This window comes from Calidris pugnax, unplaced genomic scaffold, assembly GCF_001431845.1.
Source record: "Calidris pugnax isolate Ruff unplaced genomic scaffold, ASM143184v1 scaffold378, whole genome shotgun sequence".
NCBI classification, from domain to species: domain Eukaryota; kingdom Metazoa; phylum Chordata; class Aves; order Charadriiformes; family Scolopacidae; genus Calidris; species Calidris pugnax.
The window spans coordinates 118,131-139,801 of NW_015091227.1; the positions used below are offsets into that span (position 1 = coordinate 118,131).

A 21,671-nucleotide genomic window follows, 5' to 3' on the forward strand; every position below is an offset into this window, starting at 1 on the left:
AACACCCCCAAGTCCTTCTCCTCAGGGCTGCTCTCCAGCCATTCTCCACCCAACCTGGATTTGTGCCTAGGGTTGCCACGTCCCAGGTGCAGGACCCTGCACTTGGCTTGGTTGAACCTCATGCCATTTGCACGAGCTCACCTCTCCAGCCTGTCCAGGTCCCTCTGGATGGCACCCCTTCCCTCCAGTGTGTCAACTGCGCCACCGAGCTTGGTGTCATCAGCAAACTTGCTGAGGGTGCACTCTATCCCACTGTCCATGTCTCCAACAAAGATGTTCAATAGTACTGGTCCCAGTATGGACCCCTGAGGAACACCACTCCTTACTGGCCACCACCTGGACATTGAGCCGTTGACCACAACCCTTTGGGTGCAGCCATCCAGCCAGCTCCTTATCCACCAAGTGGTCCATCCATGGAATCCATGGGTTTCCAATTTTGAGACCAGGATGTCGTGTGGGACAGTGTCAAATGCTTTGCAGAAGTCCAGGTAGATGAAGCTCGTTTCCTGGCCTTTTCTCCAGGACCAGAGCCACGGGCTGAATTCCCAACCTGGAGAAACAAGCCCTCATGTGAAAATCATAGAATCATTGAGGTTGGAAGAGACCCTTGGGATCATCGAGTCCAACCATCTCCCCTACTCTACAAAGTCCTCCCCTACACCATGTCCCTCAGCACTGCATCTAAACGGCCCTTAAACACAGCCAGGGATGGGGACTCCACCCCCTCCCTGGGCAGCCTGTTCCAATGCCCGACCACTCTTTGGGTGAAAAATTCCTTCCTAATGTTCAATCTAAACCTGCCCTGTTGGAGCTTGAAGCCGTTCCCTCTCGTTCTGTCACTAATTACCTGTTAGTGTGGGGCGTCGGGGCTTCGTGAGCTGCTCTGGTTTAATTTTCCTCTCGCTGCGTTTCCAGCCTGACCCTAAATCTGTGCTCGTTCAGTGGCACAGGAGAGATGGCCTCGGGGCTGATGAGAGCTGTTAATTGGCAGGTAAATAGTGCAGGAGGCCAGAAGATTCCTGACAAGGAACTACACTTCCTAAACTAAACTTCCTGACAAGGGGAGGGACTCTTTGTCAGGGAGTGCAGTGACAGGACAAGGGGTAACGGTTTTAAATTGGAAGAGGGGAGATTTAGAGTGGATGCCAGAAAGAAATTAATTCCTGTGAGGGTGGTGAGACACTGGAACAGGTTGCCCAGAGAAGCTGTGGATGCTCCATCCCTGGAGGGGTTCAAGGCCAGGTTGGAGGGGGCTTGGAGCAACCTGCTCTGGTGGGAGGTGTCCCTGCCCAGGGCAGGGGGGTTGGAACTCGATGATCTTTGAGGTCCCTTCCAACCCAAACCATTCTATGATTCTGAGATGGCCCTGTGTGGATCTTGGAGTGGCTCAAGGTGCAAACTGCCCTCTGTGCCTCAGTTTCCCCATCCCTAGAACACGCGGGATGACGCTGAGCTGCTCTGGAGGGTGCCTGAGGTTTTACAGTTGTGTGGAGTCATGGAGAGTTCTTGGACCAGGGGCTGGAGCACATAAACACCCTCCTGCAAAGACCCTGGTCTCAGGGACACCTGGAGCATCTCCCTTAGGAGGAAAGGCTGAGGGACTTGGGGCTTTTTAGTCTGGAGAAGAGAAGGCTGAGGGGGGATCTGATCAACACCTCTAAATCCTTCAAGGGTGGGTGTCAGGAGGATGGGGCTGGTCTTTTTTCAGTGGTGCCCAGTGACAGGACAAGAGGAAATGGGCACAGACTTGAACATGAGAAGTTCCACCTCAACATGAGGAGGAACTTCTTTCCTGTGAGGGTGGCAGAGCCCTGGCAGAGGCTGCCCAGGGAGGTGGTGGAGCCTCCTTCTCTGGAGACATTCAAAAGCCCCCTGGACATGTTCCTGTGGGACCTGCTCTGGGTGGCCCTGCTCTGGCAGGGGGTTGGACGAGATGATCTCCAGAGGTCCCTGCCAACCCTATGTGACACAGCATCTCCTGGGTGCTGGGACTCCTGGCAGAGCCACATCCTGCAGAAAGCAGTCCCTCACCCTCCCAAACCCTGTCCTTTTGCATCCCCCTTCTCCTCTCGGCTCCGATTTAACGGGAACCCCCTTGTCTTGTTGATTCAGCAATCCACGAAAATGCCTTCATCGTCTTCATCACGTCGGCCCTGGGCCACATGCTCCTGACCTGCATCCTCTGGAGAATGACGAAGAAACACACAGTAAGTCCCGAGGTACAGAAAACTTTCCCTTCCTTCTCTCTGTGGGGCTCTGGGCGCCGGGGAGGGGGCTCTCGGCTGGCGGTGGAGGGCTTCGGCTGTCACTCCCTTGGGGAATGGCCATCACAGGGTGCTCATGGAGTTCATCTCACCAACCAGGTGGAACAACATGGTCGCCGAAAATTCCTGGTTTAGCAAAACCAAGTGGGGAGGAATCTGTTGATTCCCAAAATTCTGGTTTTCACTCAGAGCTGACATTTGAAAAGCGCCCCGTCGGTGTCCCTGCGGGTGGGGTGTGCTGGTTGGCCTCTTCTTGCCTCAGGTTGCCTGTTTCTGACCCGAAAATTGGCTTCTCTGTGCTGGAGAACCAGGAGCTTGCGGACGATACCAAGCTGTGTGGTGGTGTCGATACACCTGAGGGATGGGATGTCATCCAAAAGGACCTGGACAGGCTGGAGAGGTGGGCCCAGGTGAACCTCATGAGGTTCAACAAGAACAAGTGCAAGGTTCTGCACCTGGGCCAGAACAATCCTCACCACCAATACAAACTGGGGGGTGAGGGATTGGAAAGCAGCCCTGAGGAAAGGGACTTGGGGGTGCTGGTGGAGGAGAAGCTGGACATGAGCAGGCAGTGGGCACTTGCAGCCCAGAAGGTCAATCCCATCCTGGGCTGCATCAAAAGCTGCGTTGCCAGCAGGTCCAGAGAGGGGATTCTGCCACTTGACTCTGCTCTGGTGAGACCTCACCTGGAGTATTGTGTGCAGGTCTGGAGCCCTCAATAGAAGAAGGACATGGACCTGATGGAGCGGGTCCAGAGGAGGGCCACAAGGATGATGAGGGGGATGGAGCACCTCTGCTCCGAGGACAGGCTGAGGGAGCTGGGGTTGTTCAGCCTGGAGAAGAGGAGGCTCCGGGGAGACCTAATAGCGGCGTTCCAGTACCTGAAGGGGCCTACAGGAAGGCTGGGGAGAGCCTGTTTAGAAAGGCCTGCAGTGACAGGACGAGGGGCAATGGCTTCAAGCTGGAGGGGAACAGATTTAGACTGGAGATGAGGAGAGGGTTCTTCACTGGGAGGGTGGTGGAGCACTGGAACAGGTTGCCCAGGGAGGTGGTTGAGGCCCCTTCCCTGGAGATATTCAAGGAGAGGCTCGACGAGGCCCTGGGCAACCTGGTCTAGTTGGGGGTGTCCCTGCTGACTGCGGGGAGGTCGGACTAGATGACCTTTGGAGGTCCCTTCCAGCCTGGGCAATTCTATGACTCTATGATTCTATGATTCTTGCTGGTCTGACAAGCAGGAAGAGCTGCCAGCAGGAAGAGTTGTGTTATCCCTTTCCCATGCAAGTCACTGCACTGTGGCTCTTCTTCTCCATGATGGGGCCGGTGGGCTCAGGGACCCACTGGTCGTGCCGTGGGTCAGGCAGAGGGTCCAGGGGGGCTTCTGGCTCCATCCCCTGGATGTAGCTTTGGTTCCACACAGGTTCGTTGCTGGTCTGACAAGCAGGAAGAGCTGCCAGCAGGAAGAGTTGTGTTATCCCTTTCCCCTGGGAGTCGCTGCGCTGTGGCTCTTGTTCTCCATGATGGGGCCAGTGGGTTCAGGGACCCACTGGTCATGCCGTGGGTCAGGCAGAGGGTCCAGGGGGGCTTCTTGCTCCATCCCCTGGATGTGGCTTTGGTTCCACACAGGTTTGTGGCAAGTGCTGGACCATGGACACTGGCAGACAGGGCAGGACCTTCAGCTCTGAAACTCTGTGTGTGAAAAGCTGCTTCTGCTCAGCTTTTCCTGGGTCTCTGGGCTTCATGGACCTCTCTGTCCATTGCTCCTCAAGGATGCATCTCACCCAGTTGATCTCCAGTACTAAATGGGGAAGGGTCCCCAGGGCTTTGCCAGGGTCTCTGGGCTCCCTGGACCTCTCTGTCCATTGCTCCTCAAGGATGCATCTCACCCAGTTGATCCCCAGTCCAACCCTCACAGTCCCCAGTACTAAATGGGGAAGGGTCCCCAGGGCTTTGCCAGGGTCTCTGGGCTCCCTGGACCTCTGTCCATTGCTCCTTGGGGATGTGTCTCATCCAGCTGGTCCCCAGTCCAACCCTCACAGTCCCCAGTACTAAATGGGGAGGGGTCCCCAGGGCTTTGCCAGGGTCTCTGGTCTCCTGGACTTCTGTCCATTGCTCCTCAAGGATACATCTCACCCAGTTGATCCCCGGTACTAAATGGGGAAGGGTCCCCAGGGCTTTGCCAGGGTCTCTGGGCTCCCTGGACCTCTCTGTCCATTGCTCCTCAAGGATGTGTCTCACCCAGTTGATCCCCAGTACTAAATGGGGAAGGGTCCCCAGGGCTTTGCCAGGGTCTCTGGGCTCCCTGGACCCCTGTCCATTGCTCCTCAAGGATGCATCTCACCCAGTTGATCCCCAGTACTAAATGGGAAAGGGTCCCCAGGGCTTTGCCAAGCATTCTGGGCTCCTGGACCTCTCTGTCCATTGCTCCTCAAGGATGCATCTCACCCAGTTGATCCCCAGTACTAAATGGGGAAGGGTCCCCAGGGCTTTGCCAGGCTCTCTGGGCTCCCTGGGCCACTCTGTCCTTTGCTCCTTGGGGATGTGTCTCATCCAGCTGGTCCCCAGTCCAACCCTCACAATCCCCAGTACTAAATGGGGAAGGGTCCCCAGGGCTTTGCCAGGGTCTCTGGGCTCCCTGGACCTCTGTCCATTGCTCCTCGGGGATGTGTCTCATCCAGCTGGTCCCCAGTCCAACCCTCACAGTCCCCAGTACTAAATGGGGAGGGGTCCCCAGGGCTTTGCCAGGGTCTCTGGTCTCCTGGACTTCTGTCCATTGCTCCTCAAGGATACATCTCACCCAGTTGATCCCCGGTACTAAATGGGGAAGGGTCCCCAGGGCTTTGCCAGGGTCTCTGGGCTCCCTGGACCTCTCTGTCCATTGCTCCTCAAGGATGTGTCTCACCCAGTTGATCCCCAGTACTAAATGGGGAAGGGTCCCCAGGGCTTTGCCAGGGTCTCTGGGCTCCCTGGACCCCTGTCCATTGCTCCTCAAGGATGCATCTCACCCAGTTGATCCCCAGTACTAAATGGGAAAGGGTCCCCAGGGCTTTGCCAAGCATTCTGGGCTCCTGGACCTCTCTGTCCATTGCTCCTCAAGGATGCATCTCACCCAGTTGATCCCCAGTCCAACCCTCACAGTCCCCAGTACTAAATGGGGAAGGGTCCCCAGGGCTTTGCCAGGGTCTCTGGGCTTCATGGACCTCTCCATCCATTGCTCCTCAAGGATGCATCTCACCCAGTTGATCCCCAGTACTAAATGGGGATGGGTCCCAAGGGCTTTGCCAGGGTCTCTGGTCGCCCTGGACCTCTCTGCCCATTGCTCCTCAAGGATGCGTCTCACCCAGTTGATCCCCAGTCCAACCCTCACAGTCCCCAGTACTGAATGGGGAAGGGTCCCCGAGGCTCTCTGGGCTGTGTTGCCCCAGGAAGGTGGTCGCTTTGCAAAGTGGAGACCTTCAGGGAGGTGGGTGCCCTTATCCCAGGGCTGGGAAGGTGGTGAGGGCTGGGAGCAGGTCTCTGGGAAGGGTCCATGCCTGAGGGGCTGCTCTGATGCTTACACAGCATCTTGCCAAGGCTCCTCCTCCATCGTGGCTCTTTATTGGCCCCTTTGGACACTTCACCGACCCCATCCCCTTATTTCAGAGACCTGGAAAAGAAGCTTCCAGTGGTTGTTTGGCTGCAAGATTCCCTACAAAAGGGACTTCTGGAGGTCCTGGGGTTCCCCTCTCTCTGGCAGCGATCAGTTCTCTCTGGCGATACGGAGAGGAGCTCAGCAGCCCCTCCTTGGCAGCTCTCTCTGCCTCTGCCTTTATTTCTTTCAAATAAATAAATTTTGGTTGCAGCGTGTTGGCAGCAGCGCTGGTCCTGCCGTCAGCTCGTGGGACCAAAAAAAAGAGCTGCTGGTGGTTCCCTGGGCACGGGGGCTGTTCCCCGGGCTGAGCTGTGAGCCCACATGCCCCGATGGTGGTGGGCACACAGAATCACAGAATCTTCTAGGGTGGAAGGGACCTTAAAGATCATCTTGTCCAACTGCCAACCTAACTGACAAAAATAGACACCCACACAACAAACAAGGAGCATCATCACTAAACCAGACCTCCCAGCACTACATCAACCCGGCTTTTGAACACCTCCAGGGATGGGGCCTCCACCACCTCTCTGGGCAGCCCATTCCAAGGGCTGAGAACCCTTTCAGTGAAAAAATGTTTCCTAATATCCAGCCTGAACCTCCCCTGGGGCAACTTGAGGCCATTTCCTCTTGTCCTGTCGCCTGTGACTTGAGAAAAGAGACCGACCCCCACCTCTCTACACCCTCCTTTCAGGGAACGTCCCCGTGCAGGCAGAGAGCTCGTGTGTAACACGTCCCTGAGCCATCAGAGCCAGGGGATGGGGTCAGGAAGGTGAGGAGCCTGCTCAGAACATCTGGTGTGCCTCTGCTGGTAATTCGGGTGGGTTTCTCCCACCTTCGTGCCAGGGCAACGTGTGTTGGCAGCCCAGAAACCCCCCTGCACCCTGGGCTGCATCCCCAGCAGGGTGAGGAAGGGGATTCTGCCCTTCTGCTATGCTCTGGGGAGACCCCTCCCCACCCCGACCCCCAGTGCTGCCTCCAGCTCTGGGGCCACCACCATCAGAAGGACATCCCTGGAGGGGTTCAAGGCCAGGCTGGATGGGGCTTGGAGCAACCTGCTCTAGTGGGAGATGTCCCTGCCCATGGCAGGGGGGTTGGAACTCGATGATCTTTAAGGTCCCTTCCAACCCAAACCACTCTATGATTCTATGACACGGAGCTGCTGGATGGGGCCAGAGGAGGCCCCGGAGATGCTGGGAGGGCTGGAGACCCTCTGCTGGGAGGGGGGGCTGAGAGAGTTGGGGGGGTTCAGCCTGGAGAAGAGAAGGCTCCAGGGAGACCTTGGAGCCCCTTCCAGTCCCTAAAGAGGCTCCAGGAAAGCTGGGGAGGGACTTTTTACAAGGGCATGTAGTGACAGGATGAGGGGTAATGGCTTCAAACTGGAAGAGGGGAGATTTTGATGAGATATTCGGGAGAAATTTTTCACCGTGAGGGTGGTGAGACCCTGGCCCAGGTTGCCCCGAGAAGCTGTCCAATGTAAATCTCCCCTCTTTCAGGGTCAAACCCTTCCCCCTCCTCCTAGGGCTCCCCTCCCTCATCCAGAGTCCCTCCCCAGCTTTCCTGGAGCCCCCCCACACCTTGAGGGACTGGAAGTGGCTCCAAGGTCTCCCCGGAGCCTTCTCTTCTCCAGGCTGAACCCCCCAACTCTCTCATCCTGTCCTCATTTGCCTCCTATGAATCATAGAATCATAGAATTGCCCAGGCCAGAAGGGACCTCCAAAGGCCATCTAGTCCCACCTCCCCACAGTCTGCAGGGACACCCCCAACTAGACCAGGTTGTCCAGGGCCTCGTCGAACCTCACCTTGAATATCTCCAGGGAAGGGGCCTCAACCACCTCCCTGGGCAACCTGTTCCAGTGCTCCACCACCCTCACAGTGAAGAACCCTCTCCTAATCTGAAGATGTGTTGACCAGGGCAGGTCCCTGGGTGGAAGGACGGGGGAGCATGGTGGTGACCTGGATGAACATGCCACCATCTGGCATGTCTTAGAATCACAGGATGGTTTGGGTTGGAAGGGACCTTAAAGATCATCTAGTTCCAAACTCCCCTGCTGTGACCTTCCTCCTCCCATCCTGGAACTTCCCTGCTGATGGAGAGGAGATTCCTGCAGGGGTGCATGGTCCTCCCCTCCAAAGCTGGGTGTCTCCCTGTGGACAGAGGGGACCTCTTTGAGGCTGGTGCCGACCTGGAGCTGGGGCTGGTCCTCCCCTGCCGTGTGTCAGCAGATGGAGCTGTCGCCCGAAGAGCCAGGGCCACCAGTCGGTTCCTGCGAAGAGGAAGATGCCGCGATGGCGGCAGGGCCCTCGGGTGGGATGTGTCTGGGCGAAGCAGGTCCAGGGCTTGCCCCGTGGCCACCGGTGGCATCCCTTGATAAGCAGATGGTCCTCCTTATCATCCCTCTGCAGATCTCCCCTTGTCTCTCCATCGGGGTCCCGTGATCTGCCGGTTGGGTTCATAGAATCGTAGAATCATAGAGTTGTCCAGGCCAGAAGGGACCTCCAAAGGTCGTCTAGTCCCACCCCCCTGCAGTCAGCAGGGACACCCCCAACTAGACCAGGTTGCCCAGGGCCTCGTCGAGCCTCACCTTGAATATCTCCAGGGAAGGGGCCTCAACCACCTCCCTGGGCAACCTGTTCCAGTGCTCCACCACCCTCACGGTGAAGAACCCTCTCCTCATCTCCAGTCTAAACCAGTTCCCCTCCAGCTTGAAGCCATTGCCCCTCGTCCTGTCACTGCAGGCCTTTCTAAACAGGTTCTCCCCAGCCTTCCTGCAGGCCCCCTCAGGTACTGGAAGGCTGCTATTAGGTCTCCCCGGAGCCTCCTCTTCTCCAGGCTGAACAACCCCAGCTCCCTCAGCCTGTCCTTGGAGCAGAGGTGCTCCATCCCCCTGATCATCCTCGTGGCCCTCCTCTGGACCCTCTCCATCAGGTCCATGTCCTTCTTCTATTGAGGGCTCCAGACCTGCACACAATACTCCAGGTGAGGTCTCACCAGAGCAGAGGAAAGTGGCAGAATCCCCTCTCACAGGTTCCTGCTGTGGGTCGCTCCCACGGGGCCACAGCTCCTCCAGGGTCAGGGTCTCCTGGGGCTCATCCCGCTGTTGGGGTCCCTCGGGCTGCACACCCACTTCCTGAGGCCAGCAGGGCCACCGGTGGGCTTGGCCCAGCTCCAGCAGTCCCCATGGCTTGCCTGGCTGGGCAGGAGGGGTGGCACGAGGCCGCGGCGAGCCCGGTGCCACCACCACATCCTCCGAGGCCAGCGGGCAGTGGGAACTGCCGGCCTCAGCAGGAACAGGGAGAAGTTGGGCTCACGAGGCCCAAGTGATCTCTTCCTGTGGGTCACGGCATCTCGGGGACGGGTTCTGGCTCCCTTCGTGTCAGTTGGGGGGGCTTTTCGTTCACCTTTGCTCCCCCCAACCCTGCAGCTGGTGGTGGCAAGAGGGGATGGACGAGGGGGACGAGTTGTCCCACGGTGTCCCATCCTTCTCTCCTTTTCAGCAGAGGAAGCCCCACCGAGGGTCCCCAGGTGGGTTGAGGTTCTCCAGGACTAAACCTGGGACTGTCTCTGGGGCCAAACCTGGGACCTGGAGCAAGCTCCAAGCGAGGTCCATCCTCCATGGAAGGTCCAGAGAGGTGATTCTGCCACTTTGCTCTGGTGAGACCTCACCTGGAGTGTTGTGTGCAGGTCTGGAGCCCTCAATAGAAGAAGGCCATGGACCTGATGGAGAGGGTCCAGAGGAGGGCCACGAGGATGATCAGGGGGATGGAGCACCTCTGCTCCAAGGACAGGCTGAGGGAGCTGGGTCCCACGGTGTCCCATCCTTCCCTCCTCTTCAGCAGAGGAAGCCACCGAGGGTCCCCAGGGAGGTTGAGGTTCTCCAGGACTAAACTTGTGACCATCTCCAGGGCCAAACCTGGGACCTGGAGCAAGCTCCACGCGAGGTCCATCCTCCATGGAAGGATGGACCCAGGAGGAGGGAGCGGGGGGTCCGTGCAGAGCCCCCGTGAGGGACCCACAGCAGGGCTGGGGAGGGAGGATGGGGCCAGCAGAGACCTTCTCAAGCCCCGTCTCTGACACGGGTTATTTCAGCGCTGCCGGGGAGGGAGTGAAACACCCCAGGTTTGCTGGAGGACCCAGGAGAAGGGAGCGGGGGGTCCGTGCAGAGCCCCCTTGGGGGACCCACAGCAGGGCTGGGGAAGGAGGATGGGGCCAGCAGAGACCTTCTCAAGCCCCGTCTCTGACACGGGTTATTTCAGCGCTGCCGGGGAGGGAGTGAAACACCCCCAGGTTTGCTGGAGTTTCCTGGGGGTGTTGGTGGCCTGTGGGCTGAACAGGAGCCAGCAGTGTGCCCAGGTGGCCAAGAAAGCCACCAGCATCCTGGCCTGTGTCAGGAACAGCGTGGCAAGTAGGGCCCAAGAGGTGATGGTCCCCCTGTACTGGGCACTGGTGAGGCCTCACCTTGAGTGCTGTGAGGCTGAGGGGAGACCTTATTGCTCTCTACAACTCCCTGAAAGGAGGGTGTAGAGAGGTGGGGGTCGGTCTCTTCTCTCAAGTCACAGGTGACAGGACGAGAGGAAATGGCCTCAAGTTGCGCCAGGGGAGGTTCAGGCTGGGTATTAGGAAACATTTTTTCACTGAAAGGGTTCTCAGCCATTGGAATGGGCTGCCCAGGGAGGTGGTGGAGGCACCATCCCTGGAGGTGTTCAAAAGCCGGGTTGATGTAGTGCTGGGAGGTCTGGTTTAGTGATGATGCTCCTTGTTTGTTGTGTGGGTGTCTATTTTTGTCAGTTGGGTTGACGGTTGGACAAGATGATCTTGAAGGTCCCTTCCAACCTAGAAGATTCTGTGATTCTGTGAGTTTTCGGCGCGTGAGTGACAGGAATTGGTCTTGCAAAAGCCCGGCCTCAGTCGTTGTCGGGGGCTCGTGTTGCAACCAGTTTTTTCTGCAAAGGCAGGAAGGTGCTGGGGAACTTGTCCGTGATGGGGAAGTAGAGGCTGGTTCCAGCTGCAAGGTGGCAAAAGGGTGAGAGAAAGGAAAAAAATCGAGCTCTGCAGGAGGGAGGAGAAGAGAAGAGAAGGGAAGGGAAGGGAAGGGAAGGGAAGGGAAGGGAGAGAAGAGAGAGAGAAGAGAGAGAGAAGAGAGGAGGAGGGGAAGGGTAGAACATGAGGGGGGAAAAGGGAAATGGAGCTGGAGAGCCTCTAGCCCTGGAGTGGTCGCCCAGCCCGTGGTCCTTGGCCGTGGCTGGTTGTGGTGTCACCCTCGGTGGCCAGCGTGTCTCTGCTCCTGTCCAGCTGTGCACCCTTTAAACCACCCCCCTCCACAGCTGGCTCTGCCGCAGCCGAGATGATGAGCCAGGCAGCCAAGCAGAGCGGTTTCACTTCTTGTTTGCAAACATTATTTCCACCACCCCCTTCCCCCCCCCTTCCTTGTCCCGGAGTCACCAGCGGCTGCGTTTCGGCCGGGGGACATGCCTCACCTCGAGTGCTGTGTCCAGTTTTGGGCCCCCTACCATAAAAAAGACATTGAGGGGCTGGAGCGGGTCCAGAGAAGGGCAACAAAGCTGGTGAGGGGTCTGGAGAATAAGTCTGATGAGGAGAGGCTGAGGGAGCTGGGGTTCTTCAGCCTGGAGAAGAGGAGGCTGAGGGGAGACCTTCTTGCTCTCTCCAACTCCCTGAAAGGAGGGTGTAGAGAGGTGGGGGTCGGTCTCTTTTCTCAAGTCACAGGCGACAGGACAAGAGGAAATGGCCTCAAGTTGCCCCAGGGGAGGTTCAGGCTGGATATTAGGAAACATTTTTTCACCGAAAGGGGTCATCAGCCATTGGAATGGGCTGCCCAGGGAGGTGGTGGAGGCCCCATCCCTGGAGGTGTTCAAAAGACGGGTTGATGTAGTGCTGGGAGGTCTGGTTTAGTGATGATGCTCCTTGTTTGTTGGGTGGGTGTCTATTTTTGTCAGTTGGGTTGAGGGTTGGACAAGATGATCTTTAAGATCCCTTCCAACCTAGAAGATTCTGTGATTCTGTGAATCTATGAGGTGGCCACCGGGCCAGCAGCTCCTTCAGGGCCATCAGTGGAGCCGGGTCCTGCTGTGCCACCAGCACTGGGGCTGTGTCCCTCAGCAGCCCAGGCTGTGCCACCGGGTTGGTGGCTTCCAGAAAGCACCTCCTGCAGCCCGTGGGGAGGCAGAGGTGATGTTGGGGTGCAAACCACGGGGAGACCCACCAGCACCTGGGCTTGCTCCTCTCTGTGGCCGCTCCTGTCCCCACCTCATCCCTCCTTAAGCCATTTCTGCTCGTGCTGCTGGAGCAGGAGCTGCTGAAGCCCCGGGGAGGGGACCACAAAAGCCCTAGGAGGAGGGGGAAGGGTTTGACCCTGAAAGAGGGGAGATGGAGCTGAGCTGTGGGGAAGAACTTGTTTGGTGGGAGGGTGGTGAGAGCCTGGCCCAGGTTGGGTGGAGAAGCTGTGGCTGCCCCATCCCTGGAGGGGTTCAAGGCCAGGTTGGAGGGGGCTTGGAGCAACCTGCTCTGGTGGGAGGTGTCCCTGGATGGAACTGGATTTAAGGTCCCTTCCCACCCAAACCATTGTATGATTCTATGATCATCTGGGCTCCTGCCTCACCTTTGTGTGCACGGGGAACGTGCCTGGGCTCAGCCCCTGCGAGCTGACGGGGCTAAATATAATTTGCCTGTGGTTTTCTGGGCCAGACACGCACCCGGCCAGGGGCGGGGGTGGCTCGGGGAGGGGGGCTGTGTGTCACTGGAGAGGTTTGCAGGGGACACCGGGTGTCCTGGAGGAAATTGCGAAGCCGGGGTTGGCAGCTGAGCGTTGCCAGCTGCAGCCCTGCCAGCCCAGTAGCCCCCAGCAAGGGCCTGGTGGGGGGGGAACCTGACTCCAGCTGGGCTTGGAGCACCTCATTCTTGGGTGGCCACTCCTTGGGGCTGGTGGCCAAGGATGGCAGTGACCTGGCTGCATCCTCTGCCCCCACATCATCCCTTAAACCTGCATCATCCCTCTGCCCCCCATCCCTCTGACCCTACATCATCCTCTTGCCCCCCTGTCTCTCTGCCTGGGCATCATCCTTCTGCCCCCCATCCCTCTGCCCCCTACCTCATCCTTCTGCCCCTCCTCCCTCTGCCCCCTACATCATCCTTCTGCCCCAGCCCTGCAGGGGTATCCAGATGAGAATGGTGGATGAGAAGCTCAACATGAGCCATCAACATGGGCTGGCAGCCCAGAAAGCCCCCCACATCCTGGGCTGCATCCCCAGCCCCGTGGCCAGCAGGGCCAGGGGGGGATTCTGCCCCTCTGCTCCGCTCTGGGGAGACACCCCCCACCAAGTGCTGCATCCAGCTCCAGAGGAGGCCACAGAGATGCTGGGAGGGCTGGAGCCCCTCTGCTGGGAGGGGGGGCTGAGAGAGTTGGGGGGTTCAGCCTGGAGAAGAGAAGGCTCCGGGGAGACCTTCCAGCCCCTTCCAGTCCCTCAGGGGTCTCCAGGAAAGCTGGGGAGGGACTCTTGATGAGGGAGGGGAGCCCTAGGACAAGAGGGAAGGGTTTGACCCTGAAAGAGGGGAGATGGAGCTGAGATGTGGGGAAGAACTTGTTTGGTGGGAGGGTGGTGAGAGCCTGGCCCAGGTTGTGTGGAGAAGCTGTGGCTGCCCCATCCCTGGAGGGGTTCAAGGGCAGGTTGGAGGGGCCTTGGAGCAACCTGCTCTGGTGGGAGGTGTCCCTGCCCAGGGCAGGGGGTGGCACTGGATGGTCTTTAAGGTCCCTTCCCACCCAAACCATTCCATGATGATTCCATGATGATGATGATGACACACCGTGCAGGGGAGCACAGCGAGGAACCCCTCACTGGTGATTCCATGATGATGATGATGATGATGATGATGACACAGTGCTGTGCAGGGGAGCACAGCGAGGAACCCCTCACCTTCCCCGTGAGGAGCCCAGGCCCCGGCCTCCGCTTTTGCAGCTTCGTAACCGTTTCCGCCGCCGCCGCGGGACCTTGGATGAAAACAAGGCTGTTTCTGACCCGCTTTTCCGGTGTGAAACTTTACATAAAAGCCAGGGCCCCGGCAGCTCGGTGTTATTTAACCCCTGGGGTTGGCACCGCTGCTCTCCCCACCCCACGGGCAGGGGGCTGCCTGCACCGAGCCCCGCTCCGGAGGGTCCCACTGGAGAGACACCCAGCAGCAAAGGACCTGGCCCGGGCCCCCATGACGGCGGCGTCGGCCCCACGTCCCCCCCCATGGCGAAGGCGACGGCGAGGCCGTTTCTTCCTCTCTGGGTTTTCCTCCTCCTCCCTGCCGTGACCTGTTTGTGCTCTCGGCAACTTTCCGGGGGGTAATGGAAAGTTTGATGGGGCAATTTAAATTTTCCTTCTTTCTCAGCAGTCCCTGAAAATGGAGGGGTTTTTGTTGTTTTTTTTTTCTCCCTCACGTGAAACGTCAGACGAGGGGGGAAATTCCCCTCCCACACAGAAACAGGAATAACAGCCCGTGTCTGGGCCGTGCTGTGGCATCCCCGGCCCCTGTCTGTGGGGCTGACCCCCCCCTTCCCACCCCACTGTTTGCCACCCTGCGCTGGGATGGAGATATTGGGGTGTCACCATTGTCCTCTGTGGTGTTTGGCCACTGTTTGGGGTTCCGTGGCCATAGGGGCTCCCCACTCCCCCCAGGACACCCCCCGCCCAGTGCTGCCTCCAGCTGTGGGGCCACCACCAGCAGAAGGACATGGAGCTGTTGGATGGGGCCAGAGGAGGCCCCGGAGATGCTGGGGGGGCTGGAGCCCCTCTGCTGGGAGGGGGGGCTGAGAGAGTTGGGGGGTTCAGCCTGGAGAGGAGAAGGCTCTGGGGAGACCTTGGAGCCCCTTCCAGTCCCTAAAGGGGCTCCAGGAAAGGTGGGGAGGGACTCTTGATGAGGGAGGGGAGCCCTAGGAGGAGGGGGAAGGGTTTGACCCTGAAAGAGGGATCCTTTCTCCATGATGCTCATGGTGATGGGAGACAGATGGGAAGGGGCTGGAGCTGGTACCCACCATGGCTTCTTGGGGGGGGGACACTGGGAGGGGTGCCAGGCAGGGTCTGGATGGGGCGGTGGGTTGGTGGACCCCAATTTGGAGTTAAGGGCTGGCCCCTCACCTGCCCCCTTCGCTGGGGGGGTGCGGACACTGCGTTGCTGGGGGCCTGTTGTGCTGTTGGAGGTGGTGCTGGGGGGGGGGGGCCCCCCCAACTCTGGTGCCAAAGGCTGCTCGTGTGATGTCTCCAGCGCTGCTGCCAACCCTTCATGTGGTTTTCCTCCTCCTCCTCCTCCCCGGCGCGGTTGCGAGCGAGGGGGTGCGGTGCCGGCGGCCCCCGCCTGCGCACACCGGGTGAATTCCCCGCACCCACCGGGGCCGTTGGGCATCGCCCGGAGCTGGGGGTGGGGGGAGACAGGGCCACCTGCAGCCCCCCCATCCGCAGCTGGAGGATCTACTGTCTGGTAGAGCCGTTGGCCCGTCTTTGGGGAGCTGCTTGGGGCCCCCCTGTGCGTCCCAGCACCATCCTGGGTCCTCCTGCCTCCGGGGTCACCCCCGTTGGTTCTTCAGATGTTGTTCAAACCCACAGCCTGGAGAAGAGAAGGCTCCGGGGACACCTTGGAGCCCCTTCCAGTCCCTCAAGGGGCTCCAGGAAAGCTGGGGAGGGACTCTTGAGGAGGGAGGGGAGCCCTAGGAGGAGGGGGAAGGGTTTGACCCTGAAAGAGGGGAGATGGAGCTGAGCTGTGGGGAAGAACTTGTTTGCTGGAAGAGTGGTGAGAGCCTGGCCCAGGTTGCCCCAAGAAGCTGTGGCTGCCCCATCCCTGGAGGGGTTCAAGGGCAGGTTGGAGGGGGCTTGGAGCAACCTGCTCTGGTGGGAGGTGTCCCTGGATGGAACTGGATGGTCTTTAAGGTCCCTTCCCACCCAAACCATTCTATTAGTCTATGATTGAAAGGGGCCTACAAGAAGGCTAGGGAGAGCCTGTTTACAAAGGCTGTCAATGACAGAACAAGGGGTAATGGCTTTAAACTGGAGAAAAGCAGATTTAGGTTGGAGATTAGGAGAAAGTTCTTCACTGTGAGGGTGGTGGAGCACTGGAACAGGTTGCCCAGGGAGGTGGTTGAGGCCCCATCCCTGGAGATATTCAAGGAGAGGCTCGACGAGGCCCTGGGCAACCTGGTCTAGTTGGGGGTGTCCCTGCTGACTGCGGGGAGGTCGGACTAGATGGCCTTTGGAGGTCCCTTCGGGCCCAGATGATTCTATGATTCTGTGATTTGTTGGTGGCCGTGTGGCTTGTTGGTGTCAGACGATGCTGGAGGTCCCCGGGGCTCCTGTCGCTCCTCACTGGGCTGTGGCAGCGAGTCCCGGGTGGGATCTGGCCTCGGGGCTACCTCATGCCCTACCATGGGGAGCCCTGGCATCAGCCTGGTTTATCTCTTGGAGAAGAGGAGGTTGGTGGCCATGTGGCTTGTTGGTGTCAGATGATGCTGGAGGTCCCTGTTGCTCCTGTCACCCCTCACTGGGCTGTGGCAGCGAGTCATGGGTGGGAGCTTGGCCTTGGGGCTACCTCATGTCCTACCATGGGGAGCCCTGGCATCAGCCTGGTTTATCAATGGCTTCAAGCTCCAACAGGGGAGGTTTAGATTGAACATGAGGAAGGAATTTTTCACCCAAAGAGTGGTCGGGCATTGGAACAGGCTGCCCAGGGAGGGGGGGGAGTCCCCATCCCTGGCTGTGTTGAAGGGCCGTTTAGATGCAGTGCTGAGGGACATGGTGTAGGGGAGGACTTTGTAGAGTAGGGGAGATGGTTGGACTCGATGATCCCAAGGGTCTCCTCCAACCTAGACCATTCTATGATTCTATGATCTCCACGTAGGAGTGAACCCCCAACGTGTCCCCAAGTCACAGCCCGGCCAAAGTGGCCCATGGGGGCCTTACCCAAGTGGCTGTGCCCAAGGAGCCAGGGTGCAGAGGGGCTCCCAGTGCCTGCCCATGTATCCCCCAGAGCTTCCATGGAGATGGAGGTGTCTCCAGCATCTCCAGGATCCGTAGGGATGAGGGTTGAGATGCTGGTGGCCTTGGCGTGTCCCTGCCATGCTGGGCAAGAGGGACAGGGTGGGCACCGTGGGCTGGAGGGACAGGGGGCTGTGACCCAGCTCTTGGCCTCTTCCAGGAGCGCAAGTCCTACAAGTGGAAGCAGCTGCTCTTCTTCTTCACCTTCATCACCTTTGCGTTTGCCGTGTGCGTCTACTTCCACCACAACTGGTACTGTGGCCCCGGAGGTAAGGGGGCTGGGGCAGGGCTCTGGTGTGTCCCCCCTGGATCCCTCTCAGCTCTGCCTGGGGGGTGCAGGTGGGGAAGGGACCAGGGGGACACTTTCCCTGCCAAATCCCAGCCAGAGGCCAGGAGAGCTCCCCCAGGAGGGAGGGATGGTGCCCATCTCCCTTCTCCTGCTCCCTTCTCCCATCTCACTTCTCCTTCTCCCTTCTCTCTTCTCTCATATCCTTCTCCTTCTCCCTTCTCCTATTTCCTCCTTCTTCTCCCTTCTCCTTCTTCTCCCTTCTCCTTCTCCTTCTCCTTCTCCTTATCCTTATCCTTATCCTTATCCTCCTTCTCCTTCTCCTCTCCTTTTTCTCAGCTCAACTCTGGGGGGGTGCAGGTGGGGAAGGGACCAGGGGGACACTTTCCCTGCCAAATCCCAGCCAGAGGCCAGGAGAGCTCCCCCAGGAGGGAGGGATGGTGCCCATCTCCCTTCTCCTGCTCCCTTCTCCCATCTCACTTCTCCTTCTCCTTCTTTTCCCTTCTTCTCCTTCTCCTTCTTCTCCTCCTTATCTCCTTCTCCTTCCCCTTCTCCTTCTCCTTCTCCTTCTTCCCTTGGGGCAGGGCTCTGGTGTGTCCCCCCTGGATCCCTCTCAGCTCTGCCTGGGGGGTGCAGGTGGGGAAGGGACCAGGGGGACACTTTCCCTGCCAAATCCCAGCCAGAGGCCAGGAGAGCTCCCCCAGGAGGGAGGGATGGTGCCCATCTCCCTTCTCCTGCTCCCTTCTCCCATCTCACTTCTCCTTCTCCCTTCTCTCTTCTCTCATATCCTTCTCCTTCTCCCTTCTCCTATTTCCTCCTTCTTCTCCCTTCTCCTTCTTCTCCCTTCTCCTTCTCCTTCTCCTTCTCCTTATCCTTATCCTTATCCTTATCCTCCTTCTCCTTCTCCTCTCCTTCTTCCCTTCTCCTTCTCTTTCTCCTTCTCCTTTTCCTTCTCCTTCTTCTCCTTCTCCTTCTCCTTCTCCTTATCCTTATCCTTATCCTTATCCTCCTTCTCCTTATCCTTATCCTTATCCTTATCCTTATCCTTATCCTTATCCTTCTCCCTTCTCCTGCTCCCTTCTCCCATCTCCTTCTTTCTCCCTTCTCCTTCTCCTTCTCCTTCTCCTTCTCCTTCTCCTTCTCCTTCTCCTTCTCCTTCTTCTCCTCTCCTTCTCCTCTCCTTCTTCCCTTCTCCTATCTTTTCCTTCTTCTCCTTCTCCCTTCTCCTTCACCTTCTCCTTCTCCTCCTTTTCCTTCTCCTCCTCCCTCTCCTCCTTCTTCTCCTTTTCCCTTCTTCTTCGCCTTCTCCCTTCTCCCTTCCATCTTCTCCCTTCCATCTTCTCCTCCCTTCTCCTTCTCCCTTCTCCCTTCTCCCTTCTCCCTCACGGGTCAAGCAGGGGATCCCACCACCCCCCCCATGCCCTGCCACCCCAGGGAGGTTCCCCAGGAGACCCCCTGGTTCCTGGGGCCGATCTGGCTGCAGTTTCCCCTCATTGTCCACCTTTCCTCCCCCAGTGTACACCATCTTCGCCTTCCTGGAGTACCTGGTCGTCCTCTCCAACATGGCCTTCCACATGACTGCCTTCTGGGACTTCGGCAACAAGGAGCTGGTGGTGAGCTCTCTGCTGGAGGACAAGCACTTCTAAGCCGGCGTGGGGGCGGTGCCAGGCGGGGGCTGCCCTTCCCTTGGGGGGGAGGCAGAGAAGCCCCTTCCCCCTCCTTTTGGCCCAGGGCCGGGACCAGGGCGTTTGCCACGGAGCTGCCACAAGGATCCTCCTGGAGTCTTGAGCCCCACAAGTGTCTGTGGATGGTGCCAGGCTGTGCCTGGAGCTCTCAAAAGCTGGGGGCTTTTACTGGGGACCCCTGAAGCCAGTACCCCCTGCCCTGGCTACCTGCTGGCTACTGGGATGGGCAGGAGGACAGAAGAGGGGGGCAGGTACCTGTGTCTTTGGATGATGCTCCTCTGGGCAGAGCAGGATTCTGCTCCTGGCATCGGGGCACGGGGCGGGGGGCAGCCTTGCCCTGCCCCTGCTTTGCCTGGGTGGTCTCACGGTTCCTCCTCCAGCCTTGGGGGGGGGGTCCCTCAAAAAGGGCTTTTGGTGGCCTTTTGGACCTCGAAGCTCAAGGCAGCACTCGTGTCTCCGAAGGTTCAGGGGGACAGACGGGGCACAGCAGATGCCAAGAGCATCCACACTCTCCTGCTCTGCCTTTCCCAAAAGCCCCCCCAGGACCCCAGCAAGCCACGGGTGCTGCCAGGGGTGCTGTGCCCCCAGTTCCAGCCCAGTTTGGGGAGGAAGGAGGAGTGGGATGGTGCTGGAAGTCCTCACCCTGACGTCTGCACGACTCCCCCCGTGCTGTAGGGCCTGAGCAGGGAACTGCTGGGGGTCCAGCGATGCTGCTGCCACCCCAGGAGGAGGGCACTGGAGGTGACCCCCCATCTGTGGGCTCCAACAGGGGGCTGGCATGGTGGTGGTGCCAGCTGGGTGGCAGTTGGGGGCTGGCAGTGTCCCCAGGCTCCTCCACTCCTCCCCATGCATGGCCAGGCCTGGCTCGCAGGGGACGTAGCCACGGGCCAGGAGGGCTTGGTGACATCCTTTGCAGGGGACAGCGGGGTGCTGTGCTCGGAGAACATGGGGGTCCCTTCTGGAGCCTCCCTGGAAGAGGAACGGGCAGGGGGAGAGGGCTGAGCCTGTTGGCACTGGGAGTTGTGTGGAATTTGGGGAGCTCTGTGCCCCCCATGTCACGCTGGGCCTCCAAGGACCGACGTGGGTCCCCAAAGCTGCTCTTCCTACAAATGGAGCCACCATCCCCATGCTCCCAGGGCTTGGGCAGAGCCCAAGGTGCCCTCGTTGGTAGCCCAAGGTGCCCTGGCTGGTGGCCCAAGGTGCTCTGGTTGGTAGCCCAAGGTGCCCTGGTTGGTAGCCGAAGGTGCCCTGGCTGGTGGCCCAAGGTGCCCTGGTAGCCCAAGGTGCCCTGGCTGGTAGCCGAAGGTGCCCTGGCTGGTGGCCCAAGGTGCCCTGGTAGCCCAAGGTGCCCTGGTTGGTAGCCCAAGGTGCCCTGGTAGCCCAAGGTGCCCTGGCTGGTGGCCCAAGGTGCCCTGGTTGGTGGCCCAAGGTGCCCTGGTTGGTAGCCCAAGGTGCCCTGGTTGGTGGCCCAAGGTGCCCTGGCTGGTGGCCCTGCCTGAGCCAGGGCTGGGCTGACCTCAGAGCAGGTCCCCACCATCTGTGTGTCCATCCCTGAGTGTCCCCAGCTCTGAGTGTCCCCACCACGCCGTGCCGGGCTCCATCCATGTGTGTGTGTCCCCACCTGCATGCGTGTGGCGTGTGGCGTGTGGCGTGTGACGTGCTGTCCCCCGGCAGCGTCTGCACCCGGGGTTTGAGGTGGAAATAAAGCACCCAGTTATTTTTGTGAGCTCCCCAGCAAACTCTATGCCACGGCCACCCAGTCCGACCAGTGGGTCCCATCCCTTCCTGGGACCCCCAGCCAGGGTTGGGTCAGGGTTGGGGGTGCAGGACACGGACCCTGGGTGCTGGGGTTGGTCATTTAAGGTCACTTAAGAACTTGATGAAGCTTAACGAGGACAAGTGGGAGGTCTCACACCCGGGGACACAATCCTGGAGTGTGGGACGGGCTGGGGTCTACCCTCTGGGGAGCAGCTCCATGGGAAGGGACCTGGGGGTCCCTGTGAGCGAGCAGTGGGGCTGCTGTGGCCAAGAACCCCCCTCGGGGACACTGGGCTGTGTCACTGAGGGTGTCACCCACAGAGAGAGAAGGAGCCACCATCCCGCTCTGCTCAGCACTGGAACACGGGGCTCAGTTTTGTGTCCCCACTGCCCAAAAAACACCGTGGTTGGGGCTGGAGAAGGCCCAGGGAAGGGCCACCAGGATGATCCGGGGCCGGGGAAGGTGCCACCTGGGGAAAGGCTGAGAGAAGGGGGTTTGTTGGGCCCCGAGAAGGGTCAGGGCAGAGCTGGGCACACGTCCCAGCCTTGTGGGACGGGCTGGGGTCTACCCTCTGGGGAGCAGCTCCATGGGAAGGGACCTGGGGGTCCCTGTGAGCGAGCAGTGGGGCTGCTGTGGCCAAGAACCCCCCTCGGGGACACTGGGCTGTGTCACTGAGGGTGTCACCCACAGAGAGAGAAGGAGCCACCATCCCGCTCTGCTCAGCACTGGAACACGGGGCTCAGTTTTGTGTCCCCACTGCCCAAAAAACACCGTGGTTGGGGCTGGAGAAGGCCCAGGGAAGGGCCACCAGGATGATCCAAAGCCGGGGAAGGTGCCACCTGGGGAAAGGCTGAGAGAAGGGGGTTTGTTGGGCCCCGAGAAGGGTCAGGGCAGAGCTGGGCACACGTCCCAGCCTTTAAAGGTGGCTGCAGAGAGGATGGAAACTCCCTTTTTTGGAGGGAGTCCCCCGGGGAAGACGAGGGGTGACGGGTCCAAGTCACTCCTGGGGACATTCCCATGGGACACAAGA

The 21,671-nt window shown here is 59.3% G+C and overlaps 1 protein-coding gene across 3 annotated transcripts in view; it reads left to right on the forward strand.

The window, feature by feature from the left end:
* PGAP2 (post-GPI attachment to proteins 2) overlaps positions 1-18,984 on the forward strand; it is a 33,609-nt gene extending 14,625 nt beyond the window's left edge. For 2 of the 3 annotated variants that reach the window (XM_014959882.1, XM_014959880.1), the window contains 3 exons: positions 2,113-2,219; positions 17,072-17,180; positions 18,713-18,984. In XM_014959882.1, the coding sequence (XP_014815368.1) occupies positions 2,113-2,219; positions 17,072-17,180; positions 18,713-18,843 (347 nt within the window). In that variant the 3' untranslated portion in view covers positions 18,844-18,984. The remainder of the gene's footprint in view (positions 1-2,112; positions 2,220-17,071; positions 17,181-18,712) is intronic. The other variant, XM_014959881.1, reaches the window with a different exon arrangement.
* Positions 18,985-21,671: the final 2,687 nt, after the last annotated feature.